This window comes from Macrobrachium nipponense, chromosome 11, assembly GCF_015104395.2.
Source record: "Macrobrachium nipponense isolate FS-2020 chromosome 11, ASM1510439v2, whole genome shotgun sequence".
NCBI lineage: Eukaryota > Metazoa > Arthropoda > Malacostraca > Decapoda > Palaemonidae > Macrobrachium > Macrobrachium nipponense.
Window position 1 is genome coordinate 7018872 of NC_061087.1, and position 25935 is coordinate 7044806.

A 25935-nucleotide genomic window follows, 5' to 3' on the forward strand; every position below is an offset into this window, starting at 1 on the left:
CCCATCATCCATCACGCGCGAATTAATTTGAGAAGTTTTTCGCGCGAAAAGTATCATCGTAAAGTGGCGGGAAAGTCGTAAACCGCTGACGGGGCTTCGTGAGCCGACGCCGTTACTCGGTCCTGCATCAGCCACGGAGATATATTGAAGACATTTTTCAGCGTTTCCACAATATGTTTTGGGCAAGGGGAAAGACCGACGGAGAGCAGGGGGAGGAGGGGTGATAATGTAAGGATAGACGGGGGGGGAGGGGGTTGGTAATGGGGAGATCGAACCTTTAATGGGGATGTCTGGTAGGGGGGACGGAGGGGGGCAGCAGAGAAGGCCTTTGTTTTCACCCTGCTAATTGAATGCCGAGTGAGCCGCTGAGTGAATATTTATATATATACATAGCGAATGCCTTTCTCTTCCACTCACATTTGCCTGCAAGGAGAGTCGAGCTATATCCTCTCCATCAGCTGAATACAGACAGATAAGATGGGGATCGCGCCTGAGTCGTGCGGAAGGCAAAGGGTTTGGGGGGGTGGGGGGTGGGGGGTGGGGGGGGGGGGGGGGGGGAGGGGGGCGGACGAGATTGACGAATGAGTTACTGGTGTGGATGGGCGAAGCGGGAATTAAACGGCAATGCTTTCGAGCAGGTGAATGGAAAAGGCAAAAGAAGAAAAGGCACGAAGAAGGAGGCGGCATATCTAGCCATGGACACAGAGAGAGAGAGAATAGGAAGGCGAGATTTGGTTGGAGGTGACGCCGAGAGAGAGAGAGAGAGAGGAGAGAGAGAGAGCAGGGGGGAACTGCATGCATGTTTGGCCGTCCTGCGAGGGGAAGAGGATTCGAGCGATGTTTTTCATTTTCCTTCCAAAAGGTAACGCCACCGACGAACTTCCTTATAGGTGGGAGACTCCGGAGGGGGAGGGCGAAAGAAGGGAGTGTCGTCATGAGATTTCCGAGTGAACGCCCCCTTTCCCTCCTCCTACGCACCCTCCCTTTGACTAATGTTTTCCTTAGACTATCTATCGTTTAATGAATAAGTGTGATGATTAGGAATACCGACAGTATGCACTATATCATCCATCTTCTTATGTTAACGCAGCCCGCCCTCCGCGCCAGGCGCGCCATCTCACTGGTCGGGCGGAAAAAAGCCCGAACCGACGGTCCGTCCCAGCCCGCCGCTCATTGGCTGCGCTCGCGATAAGCACTTAGCAGCATCCAATCGGCTGACGCCTGTGGTGCCGGTGGGCGTGCACTCGACAGAGCCAGCCCCTGCAGTATCGCAGGATGGAAACGTGAGCTAAGGTTTGTCTTGGAGTATAGTTTGGGTGTTCCTTTAGTGTGGGTTGGACGTACGCCATCGTGTGCCGTGCGCCTGACTTAGTTGTGTTAGTGACCACGACACGAGAGAGAGAGAGAGATACAGACGGAGGGAGAGGAAGAGAGCAGTCTTTTTTTTCAACTTGATTCTTCTGCTGGGGTGGGTGCAGTGGGTGTTGATCAACATTAGTACCGTGGCGGATTATATTATGATAGTGGGGTCTATGAGTGAGGCGGGCGGACACCCAGGGGCCCCACACCTGGCGCCACCAACACTCCCGCCCCAGTCCTCGCTCTCCCCGCCCTCAGGGATGCTCCCTTCCTTCGGTTTTACTCAAGAGCAGGTCGCCTGCGTGTGCGAAGTCCTGCAGCAGAGCGGGAACATCGAAAGGCTTGGCCGGTTTCTGTGGTCACTTCCAGCATGTGAACACCTCCACAAGAACGAGTCCGTCCTCAAAGCAAAGGCCCTGGTCGCCTTCCACAGGGGCAACTTCAAGGACCTCTACAGGATCCTGGAGTCCCACAATTTCTCGCCGCAAAATCACAGCAAACTGCAACAATTATGGTTGAAGGCTCATTACATTGAGGCGGAGAAGTTGCGAGGGCGGCCCCTAGGTGCCGTGGGCAAGTACCGGGTGAGGCGTAAATTCCCGTTGCCCAGGACGATATGGGACGGCGAGGAGACCTCCTATTGTTTTAAGGAAAAGTCAAGAAACGTTCTACGGGAGTGGTACGCCCACAATCCCTACCCTTCGCCCAGGGAAAAGAGAGAACTCGCCGAAGCCACGGGCCTTACCACCACCCAAGTTTCCAACTGGTTTAAGAATCGCCGACAGCGGGATAGAGCCGCCGAGCAGAAAGATGGGTAGGTTGTGTCACCCTTTTCTTATTCGTTTCATTTTCCTCTTCAGCCACTCTTCGTCAGTAGATGTCAACGACAGCGAACATTTCTGTTTCACCCTGCTTCCCCCTTCCTTCATATTTACAGATTTTCTTTTATACTGATGATTTTAAAAGTCTACGATTGACCTGATATGCTAATAATATTGACAAGGGTTCCGTCGTACGGACCGTCCTCAGAGAACGTTTCGTGTTGAGCAACGTGTCGTTTGCGACGACGGCTTGCTATTAGGTTCTTCCGCTTCGGTGCCATCTCTGTTATAACGAACAAGGTCGTTGGGGCTGTAGTAGTTTTAATCAACGATTATTGTGCTACACTCTCTCTCTCTCTCTCTCTCTCTCTCTCTCTCTCTCTCTTCCTTTCTTACTGTGTGTGATTGCGTTTCTCACTTGTACATATGACAAATATACCTACCGTGAATTAGAAAAAAAATTTCTAAGAATTGTATTTCTATTTATAAATTATATTGTTCAGATATTACAAGTTGAATCAATATATTTCTTTGAATTAATAGAATTTGTAAAGCTGTCCCAGATATCAATAAATGATAAAGGTGAAGATGGAAGTCGCTAAACGTTTTGTAAAATAACGAAATGGGTAAACTATCAAAAAGAACCTATACTGCTTCCCTTTTTAACTCCATTAAGAATTTTTTATAACCTTAATATCAACCAGTTTTAATAAAAGTTTAAACTGGAATGATATTGGCTACAAAATATCTCAGGGCATAAAGTCATCACTGTTCAATTCTAAACGGTAGCAGCATTGAAAAGTTTAAATAAAGTAATCATAGACGACCTCTAAATTTTTTTCCATGTAAGGAAAATAATTTTGATTTCTCAATTATGTTCAAGCAGTGACAAATGTGAAGTTATGGAAGCAATAATTAGTATTTTGTTATAGAATGATATATTTTTTTAATTCTAACTTTACAACTTAGATATGATTTTCATACAAAACTAACCTGAAATTTGCTAAAAATTATTTTAATATAGAATTCGAAATTCAAAAGAAATCAATGACTGATAATGAAAATGATATACGACAAACTTAAAAAAAAAATAAAAATAAAATTAAAAATGGTAAATGAATTAATGATAATACTAGACCTCTTGGCCCTTGCAGACACTTCTTTACCCATTATCTATCATCGATAGAGATTTCATAAACAAACGCCTCAGCCACTTTTGAAAAGATGACCCGAGAATACTCTAACCGCCTTCATCCGGCATTTCATCACTTACATTTCGCGGGAAAATCCACTCATTTGTCCTCAATTATTCTTGCAGAGCAAAATCTGCATATCTATTTAAATTTATTCTTACAGAGGAATATTATAATTTATCATAATTCCCCATTCGTGCCCTCACTTCATCTTGCAGAGGTGATTTTCATACATCTTCATTTAATATTACAGAGGGAAATTATCAAATATGCCTCCTTTCAACCTTAAAAAGAAAAAGAAAAAAAAGGGCAAGCCTTCACATCTATCCCAGTTTCATTCTGGCTGGGTATGTTCTTCATCTCTGATAAGATAATCCTTATCTTGGTCTGCATTTAAATAGCAGCAGACAGCCTTCACAACGTTCCTCATTTTATGATGTAGATGATCTTATCTCGGCTCATCTTTTATTGCAGAGAAAGCATTGCCTTCTTTCACAATTGGGAAATAGTCTCTCATACCCACTATAATTTTACCGCGCAAGCGGAACTCAATTTTCTTTTTTTAATTAATTCAAATACTGTGCAAGAAACTCTTACCAGTCTTCACCTAAACTTACAGATTATATTTTCACTGACGGAGGAAAAGCTTTTTACCGTTAAAATCAAGAAGCCTTAAAGGTTAATTCGTCTATTTTATACTTCATTATTCTAAAACGATAAAAATAAATCATGTCAGCCAATCATAAGAATTTATTATTGTTTTTAAATTGTTCTCTTTTCTACTTTTTATTATTTTTTCGTTTTTGTATCACAGTAAAAGAAACCTTTCTTGCTACAATCAGTATAAAATTATTATTATTATTATCATTATTATTATTATTATTATTATTATTATTATTATTATTATTATTAATATTATTATTTAATAACACTTGAATAACTCATCTATGACAAAATCCATTCCGTTTTATGTATTTAATTATTTATTCATTATTATTATTATTATTATTATTATTATTATTATTATTTTAGTAGGGCCTATGGATAAATTCTAGAAAAACCAATAAAAAAAATTCAACCTCATTAAATAGAGCTATAAATCTGCATATATGAATAAATCTACTTATACAAAAGAATTTACATTTCCTGAGTAAAATTATAATCAAAAGTACCAATAGTGGTCATATAAAGCCAAGACATTTAGAGACAATAGATAGAAAAATAACACAATAAATCATAAAATTCCAGAAAAATAACGCATAATGATAGTAACTTGTACTAACAAATTAATAAAAAAAATAATACGCAATTTGCAACGGAAAATCAATTGAGAAAATGAGACGTATATTCACAATGAAATGCGATCGGTTGAACCAAATTATTTAATTGCTCAAAATCATTTTCTCAAAAACCAATACCACGAGACTAATTGAAAAAAAAAAAAATAAATAAAAATAAATAACCAGCAAGAGACAGAACGATCCTTTCTTCGAAAATTAATTCTGGGCGAGTTTCTAGAGAAGCAATTAGATAAACGCGTCGCCGAGAACCACAAATGATAACAAATGACTTCATCGGGTTAAAGGAACTTTTTCCGAGATGCAATTGCTCAGGCTCATTAAAATCCTCACACGAACGAGCCTCTCGGCCCTCCTCCTTCTCCTCCTCCTCCTCCTCCTACTCCCTACAAACACACAGACCCACTTTCCCAAGTTGTAAATTAAAATTTCTATAGCTTGTCTGTTCTAGCATCAGCAGAAAACAACAACAACAACAACAACAACAACAACAACATCTATAATAACAGCAATAACGATAATGCTAATCATGAACGTCTAATGCAATGATTTTCATGAATGTAAATAATTATATATATATGTGTATATATATCATAACAAGGTTCTGCAATATATATATATATATGTGTATATATATCATAACAAGGTTCTGCAATATATATATATATATATATATATATATATATATATATATAATATATATATATATAGAATAATACCGCTAGCAATAAAACCTGCCACCAATAAGATGTCACCCAGTCTACAAAACCTAACTTCGAATTGCTGTGGATAACTGACTCATAAAATTTATAGCGTTGTCGACCTGAAGCAATATTTGATTTCTACCTTAGCAGAAAGCCAATTAAGACGTGTGTAAAACGTGGTTATTTGTCGTAAACTGAGTCTTTTTTTTTGGGGGGGAGGGGGGTTTAAATTGTACGGTTTGCAATATTGGCAGATAATTACATTTGTCTGTATTGACTGGCTTAGATTGTTCGTTAACTTGCCCCAAATAATTAGCACTTTGTCATTTTGTTTACTCGGTAGAAATGTTCTTGACGTCTTATCTCAGGAAAATTATTATCTTACCATTTTATAGCAATTATATCTTTCCTTAATTTGTTTAGTTTCGTATCGTCACCCCAAAAAATAGTTTAATTTTTAATTATTACGAATGGAGACCAAATATGATTTTAACTGCCAAAACATATTCGGCAAAAATAACTCGAGCACACATATTTCACAATTGCTCCGAGAGAAAGGAAGAGAAATAAAATAAGCAGAGCTTTGCAATAAGTACAAAATCACGCATGGCAACAATCTTACCAGTAACATCGAAAACAGAACTCAAAATAATTGAAGATAACCCAAAACGTCACACAATGTTATTATTTTCAGGCTACTCCAAGGCCAAAACAAAGGCTCAACCAAAAATAAACCGATGAGCCTCATTGACAAACTGGTAGAACAAACGTTCGCAACGCGGCATTCATTCTTATCGACACATTCCATCGCGGGTAAATACCACGAAAAACAAATATGCCTGGAGGAAGCAGCAGCAATAAGTGAATCGCTGGCAGCGCAATGAAGCGTGATGCTGCTACTACTGTACATAGTGGCGCTGCTTCTTCTTTTCCTTTTCTACTTATTCTTCTCCTCGGTGGAGCGTCTTGGAGACGAGGAGGAGGACGCTGCAATCTGGAGAGTCGCACTCGAGACAGAAGACCGACCTCCCTCATTACCCGTCGGGGGAAATGCAATCGTCCGGGTCGCCCAAATCATTTCCGCTCCGGGAATGGGAACTGTTTGTCAAACGGGAAATGCGCCCGGGGGGTGTTTGGGAGTCGCTATTGGGACGTTTTACCGATATATTACAAGCGATTCATTAAATAAAATAAGAGGAAATGTTTACGGTAAACATATGGGAGGATATTACCCGAACGCCCGATGACAGCAATCGCTCTCGGTAAAATGGATGGAAATCTAATTTTATTTGTAATATGGCTTCGTAATTCGACCTTATCACTGTAATCCTCTAAGTGACAAATGATTGTCATATCCGCCGCGGCAAATTAAATCGCATTTAGGCCCTGCAGTAATAAACAACGCCGACGTTCGCAATTGGATTCAAATATATTTATAAATAGACTCGCAAGTTATTTTTCATACATATTCATTTATTTCCCTCCCGATATTACTGTAATTATAAAATCTAAATTATGGCATCATCAAACAGTCGTTTCCTTACAAATTATGAAAAAGATCTATATTATATCTATATGGATATCCAATGTCTCTATATCCTCGGTATGATATTCATATAAGTAATATGATATACTATATATAATTATATTAATATATATACGAGGTGCATTATTAAAAATCATATATTATATATCTATTCTCAAATTTAATATGTATATGAATGATATTAATATGTAATATGTATAATAATATATATATGTTATGATATATATATATATTTATAGTATATTAACTAATATATTGTATGTATGATATATATATATGTATATATATATATATATTATGTATAATATATTTATTATGTATATATATATATATGTGTATGTATATAATTAATATTATGTATATTTATATATATAAATATATATGTATATAATATATATATATTACATAATATATAAATATATATATGTATATAGATATAATATAAGATATGTAATATATATATATATGTATATATATATATGTATATATATATATATATAGGTATATACTCAATATAATATAATTATATATATATATATATATATACATATATGTATGTATATATATATATAGATATATATATAATATATTATGTATATAATATATATATATATAGATATCTATATATATATAATATATATATACATACACACATATATATATAATATATATATATATATATATATAATAATATATTATATGCGTGTGTGTGTGTGTACAATAGATATATATACGAGCATATATATAAATGTACTAATTACTGTATTTACTGAAAATAGCCCTAGAATATTAAGTGAAAACAAATCACACAGGGGTAAAAGGGTACTCACAGAAATCTATGAAACATGTGTATCATTTTTTTTTTTTTTTTTTGCTTTTTAATAAGATATAATCTGATGTCACGAATTCCCTAAAATGTAAAAATACAAACTAATACTCCAGTAACACCTGTTCACAAAGTATAACAAAGAAAGACCATCATGACAGAATTGACTTTTGTAAAGCTTAAAAGTTTTGAAATTATAATTTTTAAGCATGAAATTATTATTATTATTATTATATTATTATTATTATTATTATTATTATTATTATTATTATTATTATGATTATTATTATATATATTAATATTTATTTATATTTATAACACATATATATACACACACACTTGCACATATACTTTCTTACATACATCCATACATACATACACAAGAGATCAAGTGAAACTATTTTTTTTAAATAAAAAAAAATATTCAACAAGATTACATATAATAAAAAAGACCACTTAAATTTTCAAACCCTATTTTCTTTTCATTAAAACCTCACTTCACAGTAAAAAAAATTTAGCATCTCATTTCGATTACCACTATTCAAAACAAAGATAATTCGAACAATCCGACTCTTCATAAAATAAAAAGACAAATTAACCAAGAAATGGCCAATTAGAGTCACCATCGAATAAAAAAATAAAACATGTTAAGTTGTTAACCCAAGGTCATAAAATCTGCAGTTAAATTGATATATCAACGAAAGTCGGTCATGTCAGACTAGTCATGCTCTCCTCACGGAGGGAAGCCTGATGTGGACCACCGGTCTAACCACGAAAATCTAATGCTACCAAAAGAGACGCATATCGGAAGAGAACGGCGATATGTACTAGCAAATGGGGCACCATCGAAAGCCCATTTTAGAAAAGACCCCCTCCCCCCACCCCCCACAAATATTTCTCCCAAGGGATGGCTGAGGATCGAGAAATGAGCCGCGCCATCAACTCCACGGGTTTTATGTTATCATTCTCTGCCATTTTGCTCCATTCTTAGCGCTTCTTACCGAACGCTATTTCAACTGTCAAACCCAAATGAATTAACTGGGGGTGGGGGGGGGGGGGGGGCTGTCGGTCGAGGCGCCTCATTGGCATCACTTCCTAAATGGTAGTAAGGTGAAGGAAGGGCTGGAGATGGTATACAGCAGAATTATGAACTAGACTTACGACTGATCTCCACAGCAACAATAATAATAATAATAATAATAATAATAATAATAATTAGGTACAGCAATCCACTGTGATATGTGATATTTAGAGGTATAATAATTATTTGGTACAATACATTTACATATAATTATTTGGTACAAGTTACGATGTACCCATCAAGGTAATAATATATATTAGTACATTATTATTATTATTATTATTATTATTATTATTATTATTATTATTATTAATCCACATACTCTTCAGTAATAAAATTCAGATAAACATCCAGAAGGAATATGTTTTATATACAATTGATACAAATTATTAAAGTGTCAATTAGATTACGCCACTGCAACGTAAATGCGTCTCCCATAATTATGAGCAAAAATAATTAATAAAAATTTCGGTAATGAAATGATAAGTACCGAAATTTTTTTAATCATATTTCAAAGTCAGATTCATTAATAGTAGACAGACCGATGTAATCATTACTCTCCGTCTCTATCGCATTTATCACGCTGTAAATGAGAAAATTATCATAATTTGTAGTCGCAGAACATATATATATATATATATATATATATATATATATATATATATATATATATATATATATACATATATATATATATATATATATATATATATATACATGCAATATTGAAGATGTGAATTTATATCCATATTTGTGGTCTTTGCTTGGAAATGCCCGAGGAGTACAGACGAAAGATCTCGCCCTCGGCTCTTTCATTTTGTTTTTATATTATTATAATATATTTTTTTTTATTCTTGTGCTTATATATATATATATATATATATATATATATATATATATATCGTATATATTTGTATATATACATATATATTATATAAAATACATATATACATTTATCTATTAAATATTTACAAATATATGTATATACATACTTCCACACACACACACACCACACACACACACACACACACATATATATATATATATATATATATATATATATATATATATCATACATAGATACATACATAATGGGGTAAAGTAATCCAATGGTGTAAGACAAATAGGAATATTTATCACTATTACATAGTACACGTTACTTTGCCCCATAAGGTAATAAATAATAATAATAATAATAATAATAATAATCCCCCCAATAATAATAATAATAATATATACTTCCATAATAAAGTTAGGAACAGCATTTGCACAGGATATTTGTAATACTAATGATTCATGACTATATATATATAATATATATATTATATATATATATATATATATATATATATAACTATATATTATATTATATATACGGTATATTAATATTCCTAACATGATAAATAATGTATATACGTATATACTATATATATATATATACATATATATATAGGATATAATATATATATATTTATATATATAAAAGTATACATAAACGCTGAACTAACTTGTAATACGCCACAGGAAAATTACAGCAAAAATATATTTTGACAAACGTAATTTGGTATCATCAGTTCATCTTTACAAATGCTCGCACAGTTGCCTACTAATCACTTCAAGCTTACAATGAGAATTGCAATTCCACAAAGCACAGGGACGTGGAATCAGAACAAAGAAACGAGGCCACGGTATTTTCCGAGAATGAGGAAATATATTGAGAAATACTGCAAACGATGTAAATCTTGATATATGTAACGTATTATGCATAAATAAGAAGCTTTAAGAAATATTCCAGACTTTCAGATCTTTATGGAATTAATACATAATTTCTATTTCCATAAAATTAATATATAATATAATATCTATTAATTCCATAAAGATCTGAAAGTCTGGAATATTTCTGGTGCTCCTTACATATGCATAAAATGTTACTTATTTTATCAGGAACGTTTTATGCATAAATAAGGAGGACCAGAAATATTCTACTCTCAGATCTTTATGGAATTATTACAGATAAGTAACGTTTTATGCATAAATAAGGAGCCCCAGAATACTCCATACTTTCAGATCTTTATAGAATTAATACCAGTTTCTACACAAATGCTGAAGTCCTCGGTAAAGAGGAAGACAGATGCCGCGAGTGCTGAGGCCAAAGTATATATACTTCAAACGCTGAAATGTCAATAACAATAAAAAAGAATTTAAGACGCTATCGCAACTTATATAGTAATAATAGAAAGGCAAAGAGGATTGTTCTAACAATCCTACATCCCGGCCACCGCCAAATAGCGGACATCTTAACCTTTAAACAATTTTGTCAAAAGGCTTCCCTGAGTTAATCCTTAAATATCAAAAGAATTTTTCCTATTTCTGTTTCAACTCATATTTTTATTTCTACGATTTTCTTCAAGGTGAGAATTTGGGAAAAAGGAAGTTCGAAATGGAAACGTTTATGAGAGAGAGAGAAAGAGAGAGAGAGAGAGAGAGAGAGAGAGAGAGAGAGAGGGCGGTTGTACATCGCATATCAACTCTCGGGGAATCTGACAACTCCTCTCATAAGAGGTTTGTTTATTTGCAGTCAAATGGAAATATAAAGCGAATCGACTTGAATGTTGATATACTGTAGCTTTTTTTTTTTTTTTAGCAGTGAGCCAAGGACTGTATTTTAGAAATTCACTGTTTGGATTCGTATTTGCATATACATTTTGTCAGTATATGCCTTTGTGAATTTGTAAACCCGTAATTAGAGTAAAATTACGTACACTTGTACATATGTATATACACATTCTGACACGCCCATACATTTATACATAAGTACACACACATGTTATAATATAATATAATATATATATAATATATATATATATATATATATATATATTATATATATATTATAGTAGTATATACTATACATCATACTATATATATATATATACATATATATATATATATATATATATATATATATATATATATATATATATATATATATATATATATATATATATATATATATATACTATATATATATACACACACATAGTCCCCTCTCCTTCCCTCTCTCTCTCTCCTCGAGCGGTTCTTCAGTGGTTATTCTGATCTTATTACCCTCTTCAGTGCATCAGATCAAGTGCCTTTAACGAACATCCGGGTTATCAGAGAACGCCTCTAATTTATACTCTGGACGATTTTTCATCTTATCTGTTTTATCTCATTTGTCATTGGCACTTACATTTTTAGCTTGCAGTTGCAAATATTCCACTTGGAAAGTATTGTCCGGGTAATATTCATTACAATAAGAATATTTACAGTCATTTTATCAAAACTATTCTGCAGCATGAAATTCAATAGCAGTTTAGTAAACATTTTTATTTCAGAAGGACAAATTTCATTTCTTAATAAATTATCTTTGGTAAGGAAGATGCAGTAATCTGTTTATTAAAAAAAAAAATATATGGCAATACTGCTATCAAATGATATCAGGCAAAACCTAAAATAAAATTTATAAAAAAATCTAAAACTACTGAGTTTAACAATGAAGCGTATATAACCTTGCTTATAAAAACAGAGAGAGAGAGAGAGAGAGAGAGAGGAGAGAGAGAGAGAGAGAGAGAGAGAGAACAAAGAACCTCCCAGCATCTCGTGTAATCTATTAAAGGCCAGTTCATCCATCGAACGTGACACCTATTGATGCTAAGAGCTAGCGAGTGACTTGCGACCTTGCATAACCAGGTGCCATAGATTTTGGCACTCGAGGGAATAGCTGTGCACCCTATGCCCTTGCCTCCCTCCCTCTTTACCTCCCTTCTTGCCTTCCCCCCTCCCTCCCCCTCCTCTTTCGTCGCGTTGATGTTTATGGTCAAAAGCTCCTGTCCTTGGAGAGTCACTTCGTCAGAGCAGTCACATCACCGCCACCAGGATGCTGTCTGGTTCACAGACACTTAAAGCTTCGCTGAAGATGACAGACTGTGAGGAAACTAACACAGTGGTTCTTAACTTGGGGGGTGCGCCCCCTCAGGCGTTATTCTCTTAACAAGAGTGAGGAACCCATATTCATGCAGAAGTGTTTGAAAAACTGCAAAAGTATCGCCTGATAACGTTATTTTCCTAGAGTCTACTTCTCTAAGTTAGGCTCGCTGGCCTTACCATGCTTTGTAATTATTGACCTCACTTCCTATCCCTCGAAACCCCTTCTCTTTCTCATTTTTTCCCCTTTAAATCTGGGACGGAATTTTACTCAATGGGGGCGTGAAAGAAAGGACCAACTCTTCGAGGGGGCGTGGTAATTAAAAGGTCAAAAACTACTGATTTAACAGATCATGGGAAGATGGCGGTAGTCAAGACAGATACAGGACTTCCAATGAACATAGACGTGTTTGACAGGGCAAGTTATGCGTACACCATGCGTAAGGATAAATAAAAAAAACCGCTGCAGTTTGTAACAACTGATACTAAACGTCAGGCTATCCCTCTGTCAAAATTATATTGTTGTGTATCGTTTTCGTTTTCGTAACATCAACTAGATAAATACACAAAAGCACTTATTTAAATGGATACTTACACGTGATATATCATATTAAAGTGGTTCTTGTCATAAATATGACAGCAATTTTATCAAAAAAGCACAACACAGACAATAGCTGTGACATGAATAAAGTTTTCATGATGGTAGACGAGGTTTCGGTAAGAATAATAATAATAATTGCAGTAATGAAAACTATTCATATTATTATTATTATTATTATTATTATTATTATTATTATTATTATTATTATTCAAATAATTGATCAACAAAGATTAAAGAATAGACATCACAGATATGAATTTTATGAATGTGTTTTGCATGCGTGTATATGAAAAAATATCTCCGCTTAGCTATGCTACAATTTACTATATTTGCTAATCACCGCTAGCAACTCTAGACATACTGGAAATTTTAAAAAAATCGCTATAGGAAAGATATTAGGAGAATCAAAATCGATCCCTTAAAATTATTTAAGAACTACTTAGCTTATATCGATAAATAATAACAGAATTAATACCCAATTCATAAAGCCATTAAAATTAAAACAACGTTTGTTGGAACGTTTCAACGAAAGTAAACAGTCGTACAGCTTCATTCACTCCAGTATCTTCCGACTCTGCTGTTGAATAAAGTCTCATCCTCAGTTTTGAAAATTGTAATCCACTGATGGCTTTATCGGACGCATTTTCCCGGAGGCCAAAAGGGTCAGTCTCGGCATTCCTTCCCCACCGCTAACTCTCGGAATGCAAACCCGAATATCTACAACAAAACGCTGCTGTTTTTCTCTCTCTCTCACTGACATCAGCTCGTCCCATGCTTTTAAAAAAGCAGAGTGAAAGAATTACAGGCACACAAGAAATTCCGAGGCATCTTCGGGACTTTGTGTTCGATGATACCGAAGACCCATTAAATTTACGTTTCGTCCCGGGAGTTCTAGAAATGTTTTCCACCTCTTCAAAAGGTGATTTACGGTCGGCGTTTTAAGCGTTTTCACCTCCGCAACTCCGCTTTAGTATCTTGCATATTCCTCTGTTGAATTGCAAATGAACTTATGATACCAGCTCCCTGATATAAACCCGATGAACGAACGATACGACCAGATCTGAATGATACATGTTAATCCGAGAACGGCACCCCCCAAAAAGAGCCTCTAATAATCCGGAATACGAGGGAGCAGGTGCGCTCGTTGTGTGCGTGTGATACGTCGCGGAAATATTTAAACAGCAGAATTTTTTCTCTCTCTTTTCTAGCTGAAAAATGCACAAGAACAAATCTCCAGGTGGAATTCGTGCGAAATATTTATCGTTAGCGGAGCTTTGCAGAGAGTAAATTGTAGAAGCTCAAAGAACTGGGAAGCATAGCAGGTGGAACGACTTGGGAAATTAAATAAATAAATAAACATTTTATATATAAATATATGTATATATGTGTGTGTAATATATATACACACGTATATATACATACATACAAAGGAAATCAAATTATTTATATAAACATATGTAAAATGTAATATTTTTTGTCACATACGCCATGACAGCTTTTACGATCACGAACATTAAGTTACATATGTGGTTTAATATCAAATTCATAATATCATATGCATATACATAAATCAAATGTGTATATATATATATATAGATATATATATATATATATATATATATAGATATATATATACACATATATAATTCTATTTATGTAACGACTGTAAACTAAGATAAGAAGGTCTTACCACAGTTTCTTAGAAATTGAAGTATGTTGATTTGTTAATAGTACTAAAAGTCACAGGTTATAGCTTCAAAAATATAAATACTGAAATAAATAATTTTTATGGGGAGAAAAAGAAAAATTCCTCTCTCAAAAAAGAAAATTAATTAGTATAATACTTCCTTATCTAATTATAACAAGAAATTGATTTTGTTACCGATATCAAGAACATCAGTAATATCTGCATCTTCATTATTATTATTATTATTATTATTATTATTATTATTATTATTATTATTATTATTATTATAGTAGTAGTAGTAGTAGTAGTAGTAGTAGTAGTAGTAGTAGTAGTAGAGTAGTAGTAGTAGTGAATAACTTTCAGAAAAGATTTTAAGAATAACTTCAAATACTTAAAATTCTCCACCTAATGAAATTAATTGCTCAACTGCACAAATATTTATGATACAAACGAACACACACACACACACATATATATATATATATATATATATATATATATATATTATATATATATATAGAGGTATATATGCAGGTATATATACAAAATATATATGTGTTTGTGTATCATGACAAGTAAAAAACTAAGAATTTCTTGGACAATTATTTTAAGGAATTAAACGCTTCCCTGGTGGTTTCCGCACGTTTCAAGAATAACAAACTGAATCATAAGCGTCACTGCAATGGCCCATCCAAATAATGCGAATACTTCTCCCGGTCCTTCTTTCTTTATTGCTTTAATTAATCGAGATTTCCAATTATTGTCTATCTTTTATTACGGAGTGCTTTTATCGATGGCATTAATTAAAACTTGCATATCTAAACCGGCAACGTTGAGCTTGCTTTTGTCTAATTTAAAACAACAGCAATAGAAACCATTTTCAGTTATTCTCTCTCTCTCTCTCTCTCTCTAAAATGCCGCAAAACTGCATCCCTGACTAGTGAAACCCCAGTTTATTTCCGCGTGAAATTTCACCAGAACATTTCCACTTTTCACTTGCTCTGGGTGAAATTGATAGGGGGGGGTGGGGGGGAGGAGCTGTCTTAGACGGTATGCGATGAATAATGCTTACACGAGAAGAAATCAGGGTATCAGTGATCACAGACGATGTAGTATAAGCTTTAATGCTCAGAGCATCTACGCCCGGAGTTATTCAAATGAAGCGATCCCAGAGCCTTGTTTACAGGTATGTTTGAGCATTCTCGCTCTAATCCGTATCACACACGGGAACATCAACCCCCGTTTTCTGTTGGACCCCCCCCCCTAACCCCCCCACCCCCTCCCACAAACCCCTCTTCCCAAACCCAAAGCATCCCTCCCCTCCAACCTTCCCATCATTCTCATTACCACCAATTCCCATCTTACCATCTCTCTCTCTCTCTCTCTCTCTCTCTCTCTCTCTCTCTCTCTCTCTCTCTGTCTCGTCTCTTCTCGCTTCTACCCTTCCTTCACCGTTACTCCTTTCTCTTCTCTCTTCTCTCCACCTCCTCTTTTCCATCCTCCCCTTACTTTGTTTATTACTCGCTTCTATCCCAGCCCTTCATCTTCTCTTATGAGTCCCACCTCTCCGTCTCTCCTGTCTCCTCACTATTTTTTCCTTCTCTCTCTTTCTCTCTCTCTCTCTCTAATCCTTCACCACCCTCCTCTTCCTCCATTCACTTTATCTTCCTTCCCTCGTCTTTGTTTCTCTTCCTTTTCTCCCACTTTCTCTAACTTTGAGCCTAACCTATTTTCTCTTTTAAATATGGCTCTTTCCCCTTTTTTTCTCCCTTCTCTCCCATCACCCTCTTCTATCTCCACTTCTACCTTTCATACTTTCCTCCCTTCTCCTCTCAATCCACCGCCTTCTCTTCACTCCCTTTTCCCAGCCCCTTCTCCCTCTATCTCCTCCTCTCGCACCAACGCAGGAGTTGTTCCCTCCTGTCTCTTCTCCCTCGACACCCTTGTCTTCATTCCCTTTTCCCAACCTCTTCTCCCTCTATTGCCTTCTCCTCTCCTTCTTCGTCTTCTCTCGCATCAACATACGAGTTCATCCATCTCGCCTCTTCTCCCTCCACCCCCTTCTCTTATTCCCTTTTCCCAACTTCTTCTCCCTCCGTCGCCGTCTCCTCTCTCTTCTTCGTCTTCTCTCGCATCAACATACGAGTTCATCCATCTCGTCTCTTCTCCTCCCCCTTCCTCTTCTCTTTTCCCCCAACTTCCCTTCAACTCCCTCCTCTCTCCGTCTCCTCTCCTCCTTCTTCTTCTTCCCTCGCATCAACACAAAACGAGTTGGCGGCCAAGTTCTAGTACACACAAGTTAAAAGTGTCCAAAACACGTTCCCCTCGACTTTTGCTGTTCCTATCGCCTTATTCAGTCGGCCATTCTTCACCTGTCCTCCGGAGGGCGGATCCCCATTAATCTCTCATAACAAATCAAAAAGGAAAAAAAAAATCAAAGGCGAGCAGGAGCGAGTATCGTTATTAAGAGACACCAAATCTAATGAGATGGTTGTCAGGGCGCGTAGTATGGAGGGCCTCTCATTCCTCGAAGGCTATAAAATGCAATTGGGCGCAAGAAAACAAAGGCCGCCTCGAGTATCACAGGTATTAGTACAAGGGAGATTAGCAGTAGCATTTAATCTATTTTCTTGTGATACTGATTTTAGTAGATGGCTGAGCTTTTATATATATATATATATATATATATATATATGTATATATATATATATATATATATATATATATATATATATATATTATGTACGTATCAGTGTAGTTAATCAAACCTCATTAAAAGATGAAGGAATACGTACGTACAATATACATATATACATACACACACACAAATATATATATATTATATATATATATATATATATATATATAAATATATATATATATATATATACATATGTATGTATGTATGTATGTATATATACACATATATATGTATATATATATATTATATATATATATATATATATATATATTATATATAATATATATATATATATATATATATATATCTCCACACACACACACACACACACACACACTCACATATATATATATAGTATATATATATATATCTATATATGATATATATATATATTTATATTAATAAATAAATATTAATAATATATATATTATAATATAAACATATGTACTATATATAATATATATATCTTAAATTAGTATATAATATATATAATTTATAAATATAATATATATATATATAATATATATATATGTGTGTGTGTGGTGTGTGTGTGTGTGTGTGTATGCATATATACATGAAATGTAAGTACGAGTCATACTTTAATTTCTGTTAAGTGCTACAGAGAAATGAATTCCTAGTTGGCACAAAGTCGAATCGGGCACAGAAAGGCGACTATTGTGATTGCGCGAGAGCGTACGCACATACAAAGCTTTCTGCTGCGAGCATCGGAAGAAGAATGCATTCGCTGTACTTGCAGCAATCGCTTCATCGCCGAGGAAGTAATAATGGAGAGATGCGTCAATCTCCTTTACCAAGCATTCAAGTACTTCAAAGCACCGAGGGAAATAAATTCTGTTAATGTTTACAACGAAATCAATGATAAAAACATTAGAGAGAAAGAGAGAGCAAGCCGCATAACGCTTTCGTCAAGAATGCAAAAACTTTTAAACGTCTTTTAAAAAGAAAGTAACTTTTCTCAGAGAGAGAGAGAGAGAGAGAGAGAGAGAGAGAGAGAGAGAGAGAGAGAGAGAGAGAGAGAGAGAGAGTTTCAAAAAAAGGATACAGGAATCTGTGCATCATTGAACTATTTCGATGCATCCACCAGGCGTATTTATAGATATAGTTGTATCCCTTTCCGTCCACCATGTGTTTGTATCACTTTCTAGTCTCGAAGGTGTGTGTGTATCTTTCTAAACGCCTCCATTAGGGTCACTATCAAGCCGTCATTCTTGAGAAATGGCCTCCATCTTAATTTACGCCAGAAAAGCGAAGTGCTTGCATGTGCGATGCTTGCAGACAGAGGGCGACAGAAAGTGCTACACAGAAAGGCGCGAAATGCACTCCTGATCCGCGCTCCATTGCTAATGGCCTCATTTATTGCATGCGGCCAAATGCTGTCAATTATGCAGTGCATTTCTATTTTTCTTGGGCGTTAAGGCAAGCGGCGATGACAGGACTGCTTTATATCCTCACCGTCTAGACGCCAGAATTGACACCTCCTGATACAGAACGAGGGGAATGACCTATATGCATTCAATTCTTAGTGAATTCAATTCTTAATCAATGCAGCCATGATTTAAAATGTATCAATGTCGAATGAAATGGGAGTAAACGTCCTTTTACCGTCCACCGGTAAGACGGAACTTTCCAAACAACATTTAAAATGTCATCCTGAATTCTAAGACTAAGAAGCTCAAGGTCTCTAAAACCAACATAGCCTAGATTTCATACAATAAGTTATAAATTGTATTTGCGCGCAAACTAATAACATCTGACTTAACCTCGCCATTAGCTCAAAATGTTCCCCATCAGCGTGAAAGGAGAATAAGTAAAACGAAATTTAAGTATGCATTCCTCAAGCATTTCACATTTATGCAAGGCCGACAAACAAATGAATAAAGAAATATAAATGTCTAACCAAAACCGGACGGGTGTTTCCAATATGATGGGTGATTGAGAGTTTGCAGTAAAGGAAAACATCTTCATGGTTTCGTGAGTTACATCCAACTAGTATACCTCTGGTGAATATGAAAATGGTAAACATGGACAAGATTGAAGAGAGTGAATACATTTCTTGACGAAGTAACAGACATAAACAGTGAAGCTCACAAATACCACCAGCAGCTATTTTCATTACCTCCATGACCCGAGTCCCTCGACAACGAGAGAGCTTCATGAAGATCACCTTCTGATCTCCTTTCCGGGGCAGGCGAGGAATGCCCGGACGGTGAGGCATAAGAAGGGAATGAACGCACGCAACGGCCTTTATCCTAGTCCTGCTTTTAGCAAGTATGTGACATAAGGCATAAATAAATTTGAACCGAATTAAGGCCGCTCGGTGACAAGTTTACCTCAAGAATGGACGTGAAGCCAAGAAGAAACTCGCTGGGCAGGAGGCAGGTAAGGGGTAGGGGGATGGGGATACAGGGTAGGGGTGGGGCTGGGGGTGGGATAAGGAGGGAAAGGAGGGAAAGGAGCGTCAATACACTGGGAATGCGCCTTTGCAGATGCATTGCAAGCGATGCAAGTGCATTTCGCCGGCTAATGAAGCCAGTGCTTTCGGGCATGCGGTTGTTTCAGACCATGAGTGCCCAGTTAATCGAGGCGGGCGCAGACTCAACAGCGGCTATTATGTCAACTAACAAAGGTTGTCAATTACGATTTAAGGCTCCGATTCTGGGAAATTTAATTCCTTTCGCTGAAGGAGTTGATTGATGTTACTCAGTCTATTGAAAGGGGACAGGAAAGTGATGAAATTGACATCTATGGTCTACAGATGCCAACTCCCGTTTGATCAAAATAAGTAAGAGAACGATATATATATATATTATATATATATATATATATATATATAATATATATATATATATATATATTATATACACACACATATATATATGTGTGTGTGTACGTAGAAATATGCATATACCTATATATATTCATATTTGTATGTGTGTATATAATATATTCTCAATCTCTAATAAACATAAGTAATTGTATAAAGCAACTGTAAAAATATTTAACAATATTCGTAGCCCATAACAACTTTAAAACACACAAACATATACTAAATTACCACAGAAAAGATACAAAGACTAAAGCTGATGATGATTAGAGAGAGAGAGAGAGAGAGAGAGAGAGAGAGAATCGACTGAAATCAGTGTTTTTTAAGAACTTGAAAACGCCTTTAATTACTCGATGTTGGCAATGTTTTGCCTGAAAATAAACTCATTAGGGAGTGATATCTGGTTACACGAAGAGCCGAGCATCAAACAGGATGTTTATAAGGAGAGGGCGAAAAGACGAGAAGAGAGGAAAAAGGAGGGAAGGAAGGGAGAGGAAGATAAAAAGGAATGGGAGGTGGAAATGCGGAGCATTCAAAATGCACAAAGGCAGTGTAAGAAGACGTGATACGAATTTAATTAGATAATAATAATAATAATAATAATAATAATAATAATAATAATAATAATAATAATAATAATAATAATAAAAGCATTTATAATTGCTAAGTTATTGTTGCGTCAACAAAAAATAGATATTATTATTATTATTATTATTATTATTATTATTATTATTATTATTATTATTATTATTATTATTATTATTATTATTATTATTATTATTATTATTTCACTGCTAAAATTATCCTTCGTAAATGAACCTGAAAAATCCTGTAAGGAATTACAAGATTAATTACCGAACGTAATTAATAATTATGCAGGTAAACAGACCCTTTAATTACGATGCAGGCAGCCCATCGCTCATTCCACCTTTCTCGTGGGATTCGGGCAAGGTACCCTAATTTTATTTTGTATTTTTTTTTTTTGCAGTAATTACTGAACTAAATTTTTAACTATATAATAATAACTCCCGTAATCATCATTATCACTATTTTATCATTATTATTAGCAACCACATCATTATCAGTATTTTCTATCATTATTAGAGCAACTTCTCTTTATACTACTGTTACCATTATTGTATTTGCTGTGTATATTAATAATAATAATAATAATAATAATAAAATAATAATAATAATAATAATAATAATAATAATAATAATAATAAGCAGAAACAAAAACGAAGAACCACTGCTGCAACAGCAACAATAATGATGATGATAATTATAATAATGAAAAAGATCCATCATATTCATGTTAAATAAAAACATAAAAAAAAAGAAAGAGAGAAAAGTCCCCCTCACTAACGCTTCCGGTAATTGTTATGAATACGGACAAATACCTTTGCCAATGCATCATCGTTGCACCCCGACTACAACAGATAATGATAAAGAACGCCAGGGCGACCCGAGATAACGATAATGGATGAAGACGTTGATTATTCCAGGTTCAGGTAACTGTGGATGGGGGTAGGTAGGATGTGGTGGGGGGAGGGATTATTTTCCAGTACTTTGAGAAGCTTACGGCACCCGATTCGACGTTTTCAAAGCTTGAAGTGTCCAGCAGAGGAAACTAGTTAGCTATACACTGAAAAGCCAAAATAAGAGACCAATAAATCAGTAACACGAATCATCGTGGGATTCCAAGAAACCTCGAGTCTCAAAGTAGAATAAAATCCTTGACTCTCCATCAATCCAGCAGAAAACAATTTGGCCAAAAGGTCCATTAATTTGTACCTTCCAATTAATACGTCATTAAGTACAACACTGGAATTCGGAAGGGATCAATGGTGACCAAATTCTATTTTCTTCCTACTTTATTTAGCAACGAGTTAGAACTTATGAGGATGGGTCATTCAGTTTTCAATCTTGGAAGTGATGGATATAAATAATATGCATCATTTAAACAACAATGTTCTGGACTTAGAAAGGATATGATTGTCACTCTACAAAAATCAGTGCTGTCAAAATTTACGTGTTGCGTCAATAATCAGTATTTGTGGTGTCAGGGGAAATAATAATAATAATAATAATAATAATAATAATAATAATAATAATAATAATAATATGCAAGGGGCCGTTACACATACCCACCCAATTAATTTCAGGTTATTAAAAATGGCCTCGAGAAAGTCTGAGAATCATTTCAAGATCTACCAGCCCTTATGGGAATAAGGAATAGCTGACAGAGGTCGGAAATCTGGGTGAAGAGGGATGGGGGAGGGGGGTTCTAGACTAAGCGGGATTTGAAACGAAACACTAAACGGAATAGGAGTGGACTGTCACAGACACAACCGCAAAAAATTTCCTTTTTGAATAATGAATTCAAGAATGTCGATTACTTCATAAAAATTTATGTTTGGTAACTCGCGGAAAGAGTTTATTGAGCGGTAACAAATATTTAATCAATCCCCGCCTGTCCGATTATACCTAGCGCCGTAGTACGAAACGGATAGTAAGATTGGATAATCATTTTTTTCTCTCTATTTTTCTGGTTTTTTAGCTCTTACAGCCACTGTCGACATTTTAACCTCCAGAGCAACAACACACACACACACACACACACACAACACTGACACGAAGGATGCACTAGATGCCCCCAGGAAAGGAGATGAAACCCGGAAATAAATAAATCGCTTATAACCGGCAGCGATGAAGTGGCGAGCACTCGAGGGCTGGCGAAAAAGGAAAGCTCCTTTTCCCTCAGCGCGAGAGGGAGGGAGGGAGGGTGGGAGGGAGGGACCGGGTGAACGTGGCTGTTCATCTGCTGTAAACCGCCGCCAACAGAGGAACGTTTGTGCTCCAATCAAGTCGGTTTTAGGGAAGACGTTTTCTCTTCCCCGTGATGTTTTCGCGATGAAAGCTGGTGCTAAGGGCGATGTTTATGATGTGCCTGACGTCGGACGACAAAACCAAAAGGGGATCGCACTTGATGTTTCCAAGTTCGGTGTTTGTCAGGAGTTCGGAAGACGACGCCAGCGCTCCTCCTCCTGCATGACAAAGCGAAGACAAGGCAGGGCCTGTCGAGTCGAATTAAATTCTTTCTTCTAGTCATTTCACTGTAATTTGGGAAATGGCAGTGACATACTCGGGCTGTGAGGAGGGTTCGGTATTCAATGAAACGAAAATGTCTTTGAGTTTGGCTTTACAAGGATAACATAGACGACTTCTCTCGATAGTCAAATTCTCGTACCATAAGGGATTATCTTACAGACCAGAAAGATACAAAAGCGATACATTTCAATCCAACCTCTACACGAGAGAGAGAGAGAGAGAGAGAGAGAGAGAGAGAGAGAATCTTAAGTGATGATTCACCCCACTGGAACTATCATCATCATCATCGTCATCATTATCGTCAGTGAATACCACCACTGTTGTAGGGCTAAAATCAGATGAGATGATGCGCGGGGACGAATGATGATGATGATGATGATGATGATGTAACCAGAGACGAATTTCCTCGGGATGAACCGAAAGGGTTAAAGGGAAAGGCCATTCATTATGGCCGATGGGCCGGGATTTACGATTCCTAGTAACAGGGATTTTTTTGAGAGCGTGTCTCATGCGAGGCTTGCCAACCATCCGTCCATCCGCTCAATGAGAATGACTGTGGCTTGGCTCTCGCCTGAGCTATAAATGTCTACTACATGCATACATGTTCATATGCATATGTATGAATGCTATGTGCTTTTTCTACGCATGCATTAAATTACCTTATGTATTAATTCAAGTATAAAAGCTGATTTATGCATGCTGACAAATATGAATGGTAAATGTTTTTATATGCATGTATACATAAAGGCTTAGGTATACATGCACACAAATACACAGGTTTCCGTGTGTGCTTGCACGTAATCATTTATGGATGTGCGTACAAGGGCTTAAGCATATGGACACTTGAACATGAAAGTTTATACGTACAGCTATAAACAGGCACGCTCATGTCTGTATACAATGACACACCGAAATTAATGTCCACACACACACACGCGCGCACTCTTGTAAACACAAAATTCGACAGCCCGTGAAGCCCGCAAGCGCACAGCCGCAGAGCGGCGACCGGCAATGAACACTAATAAAGACGTGCAGTACATGGCAACAATAAGATATGGAATATAATAAAATAGCATATCGCCATCCATAATGCGGCATTGCCAGCGCAGCCCAAATGCCAAAACATATAATTCACGAAACACAATCATCAAAGCGCGACCCTTATTACAACCGTGCTTTTAGCCCTCGTAAAAAATGCCGAAAATCCTCATTACGTTCGCGGACGAACCTTGTGGGGCGGGGGGGGGGGGGGGGGGGGGGGGGGGGGGGGGAAGGGGAGGACACTGCCATCTACCGGTGGGGAAGTTCAGCTTCCGTTCGATGGAAGGCAATAACCACACACTGGGGAAACTGAAACTCATCTAATTCCTCATAAACTCGGGACAAAATGGCCGTCTATCGCTGAATAAACGTAATGGCCGTGATATTGGAAAAGGGAAGGAGTGGTAATGCAGTGGAAGAAATGAGGAAAATGCTCGAGGAAGAACACAAAAACAAAAATTGAAAAAAAAGGGGGCGGGGGAGTTATCTCGAAGAGGCACTTTCCGAAATGCATACTCCTTTTTTCTTCTTCTCTTTTTATGTTAAGCACCAACGTTTGAAACTTCACAAACGTTTCCAGCGACCAGATGGCATCTACGTTTGTTCGCCCATTCCGCTGAAATTCAAGATGTAACTGGATTTTTCTAAAGATTGTTAGAGATTAAGGAAAGATTTTTTGTCTGTAGTTAGTTGAAAGGTTAAACACACATTTTGTAAAACTGTAATCAAAGTGCTTGAACTTCACTGGTTGAAATGCTTGATGGTCTTACTTATCATTTTCATTTACACTTTAAATGGATTTCTAGACAATATCTAATCGGCTTCATGGAGACACAATAAACTGTTTACCTTGCAATTTACGTAAAGACAACTGTTTGCGACTGCTCGTACAAGTAAGACTGATACATATAAAAAAAACTCACATTAAATGAATATAATTAATATAAAACATCTTTTGCCATTCTCTCTGCTGAATGGTCTATAACTCATGATATGCAGTATATACGATTATACGGTAGCCATTTGGTTCCTAACTACGTAAAAATATCTAATCCTTCGGGCCAGCCCTAGGAGAACTGATAATCAGCTCAGTGGTCTGGTAAAACTTAGATATACTTAACTTTTTAACGGGGAGATTTAATGATTTTCGAGCTC

At 36.0% G+C, this 25935-nt stretch overlaps 1 protein-coding gene across 1 annotated transcript in view; it reads left to right on the plus strand.

Annotated features, from left to right (window-relative positions):
- Positions 1–1308: 1308 nt before the first annotated feature.
- LOC135218724 (homeobox protein six1b-like) overlaps positions 1309–25935 on the plus strand; it is a 154701-nt gene continuing 130074 nt past the window's right edge. The window contains exon 1 of the mRNA XM_064255205.1: positions 1309–2173. Within this exon, the coding sequence (XP_064111275.1) occupies positions 1518–2173 (656 nt within the window). The 5' untranslated portion in view covers positions 1309–1517. The remainder of the gene's footprint in view (positions 2174–25935) is intronic.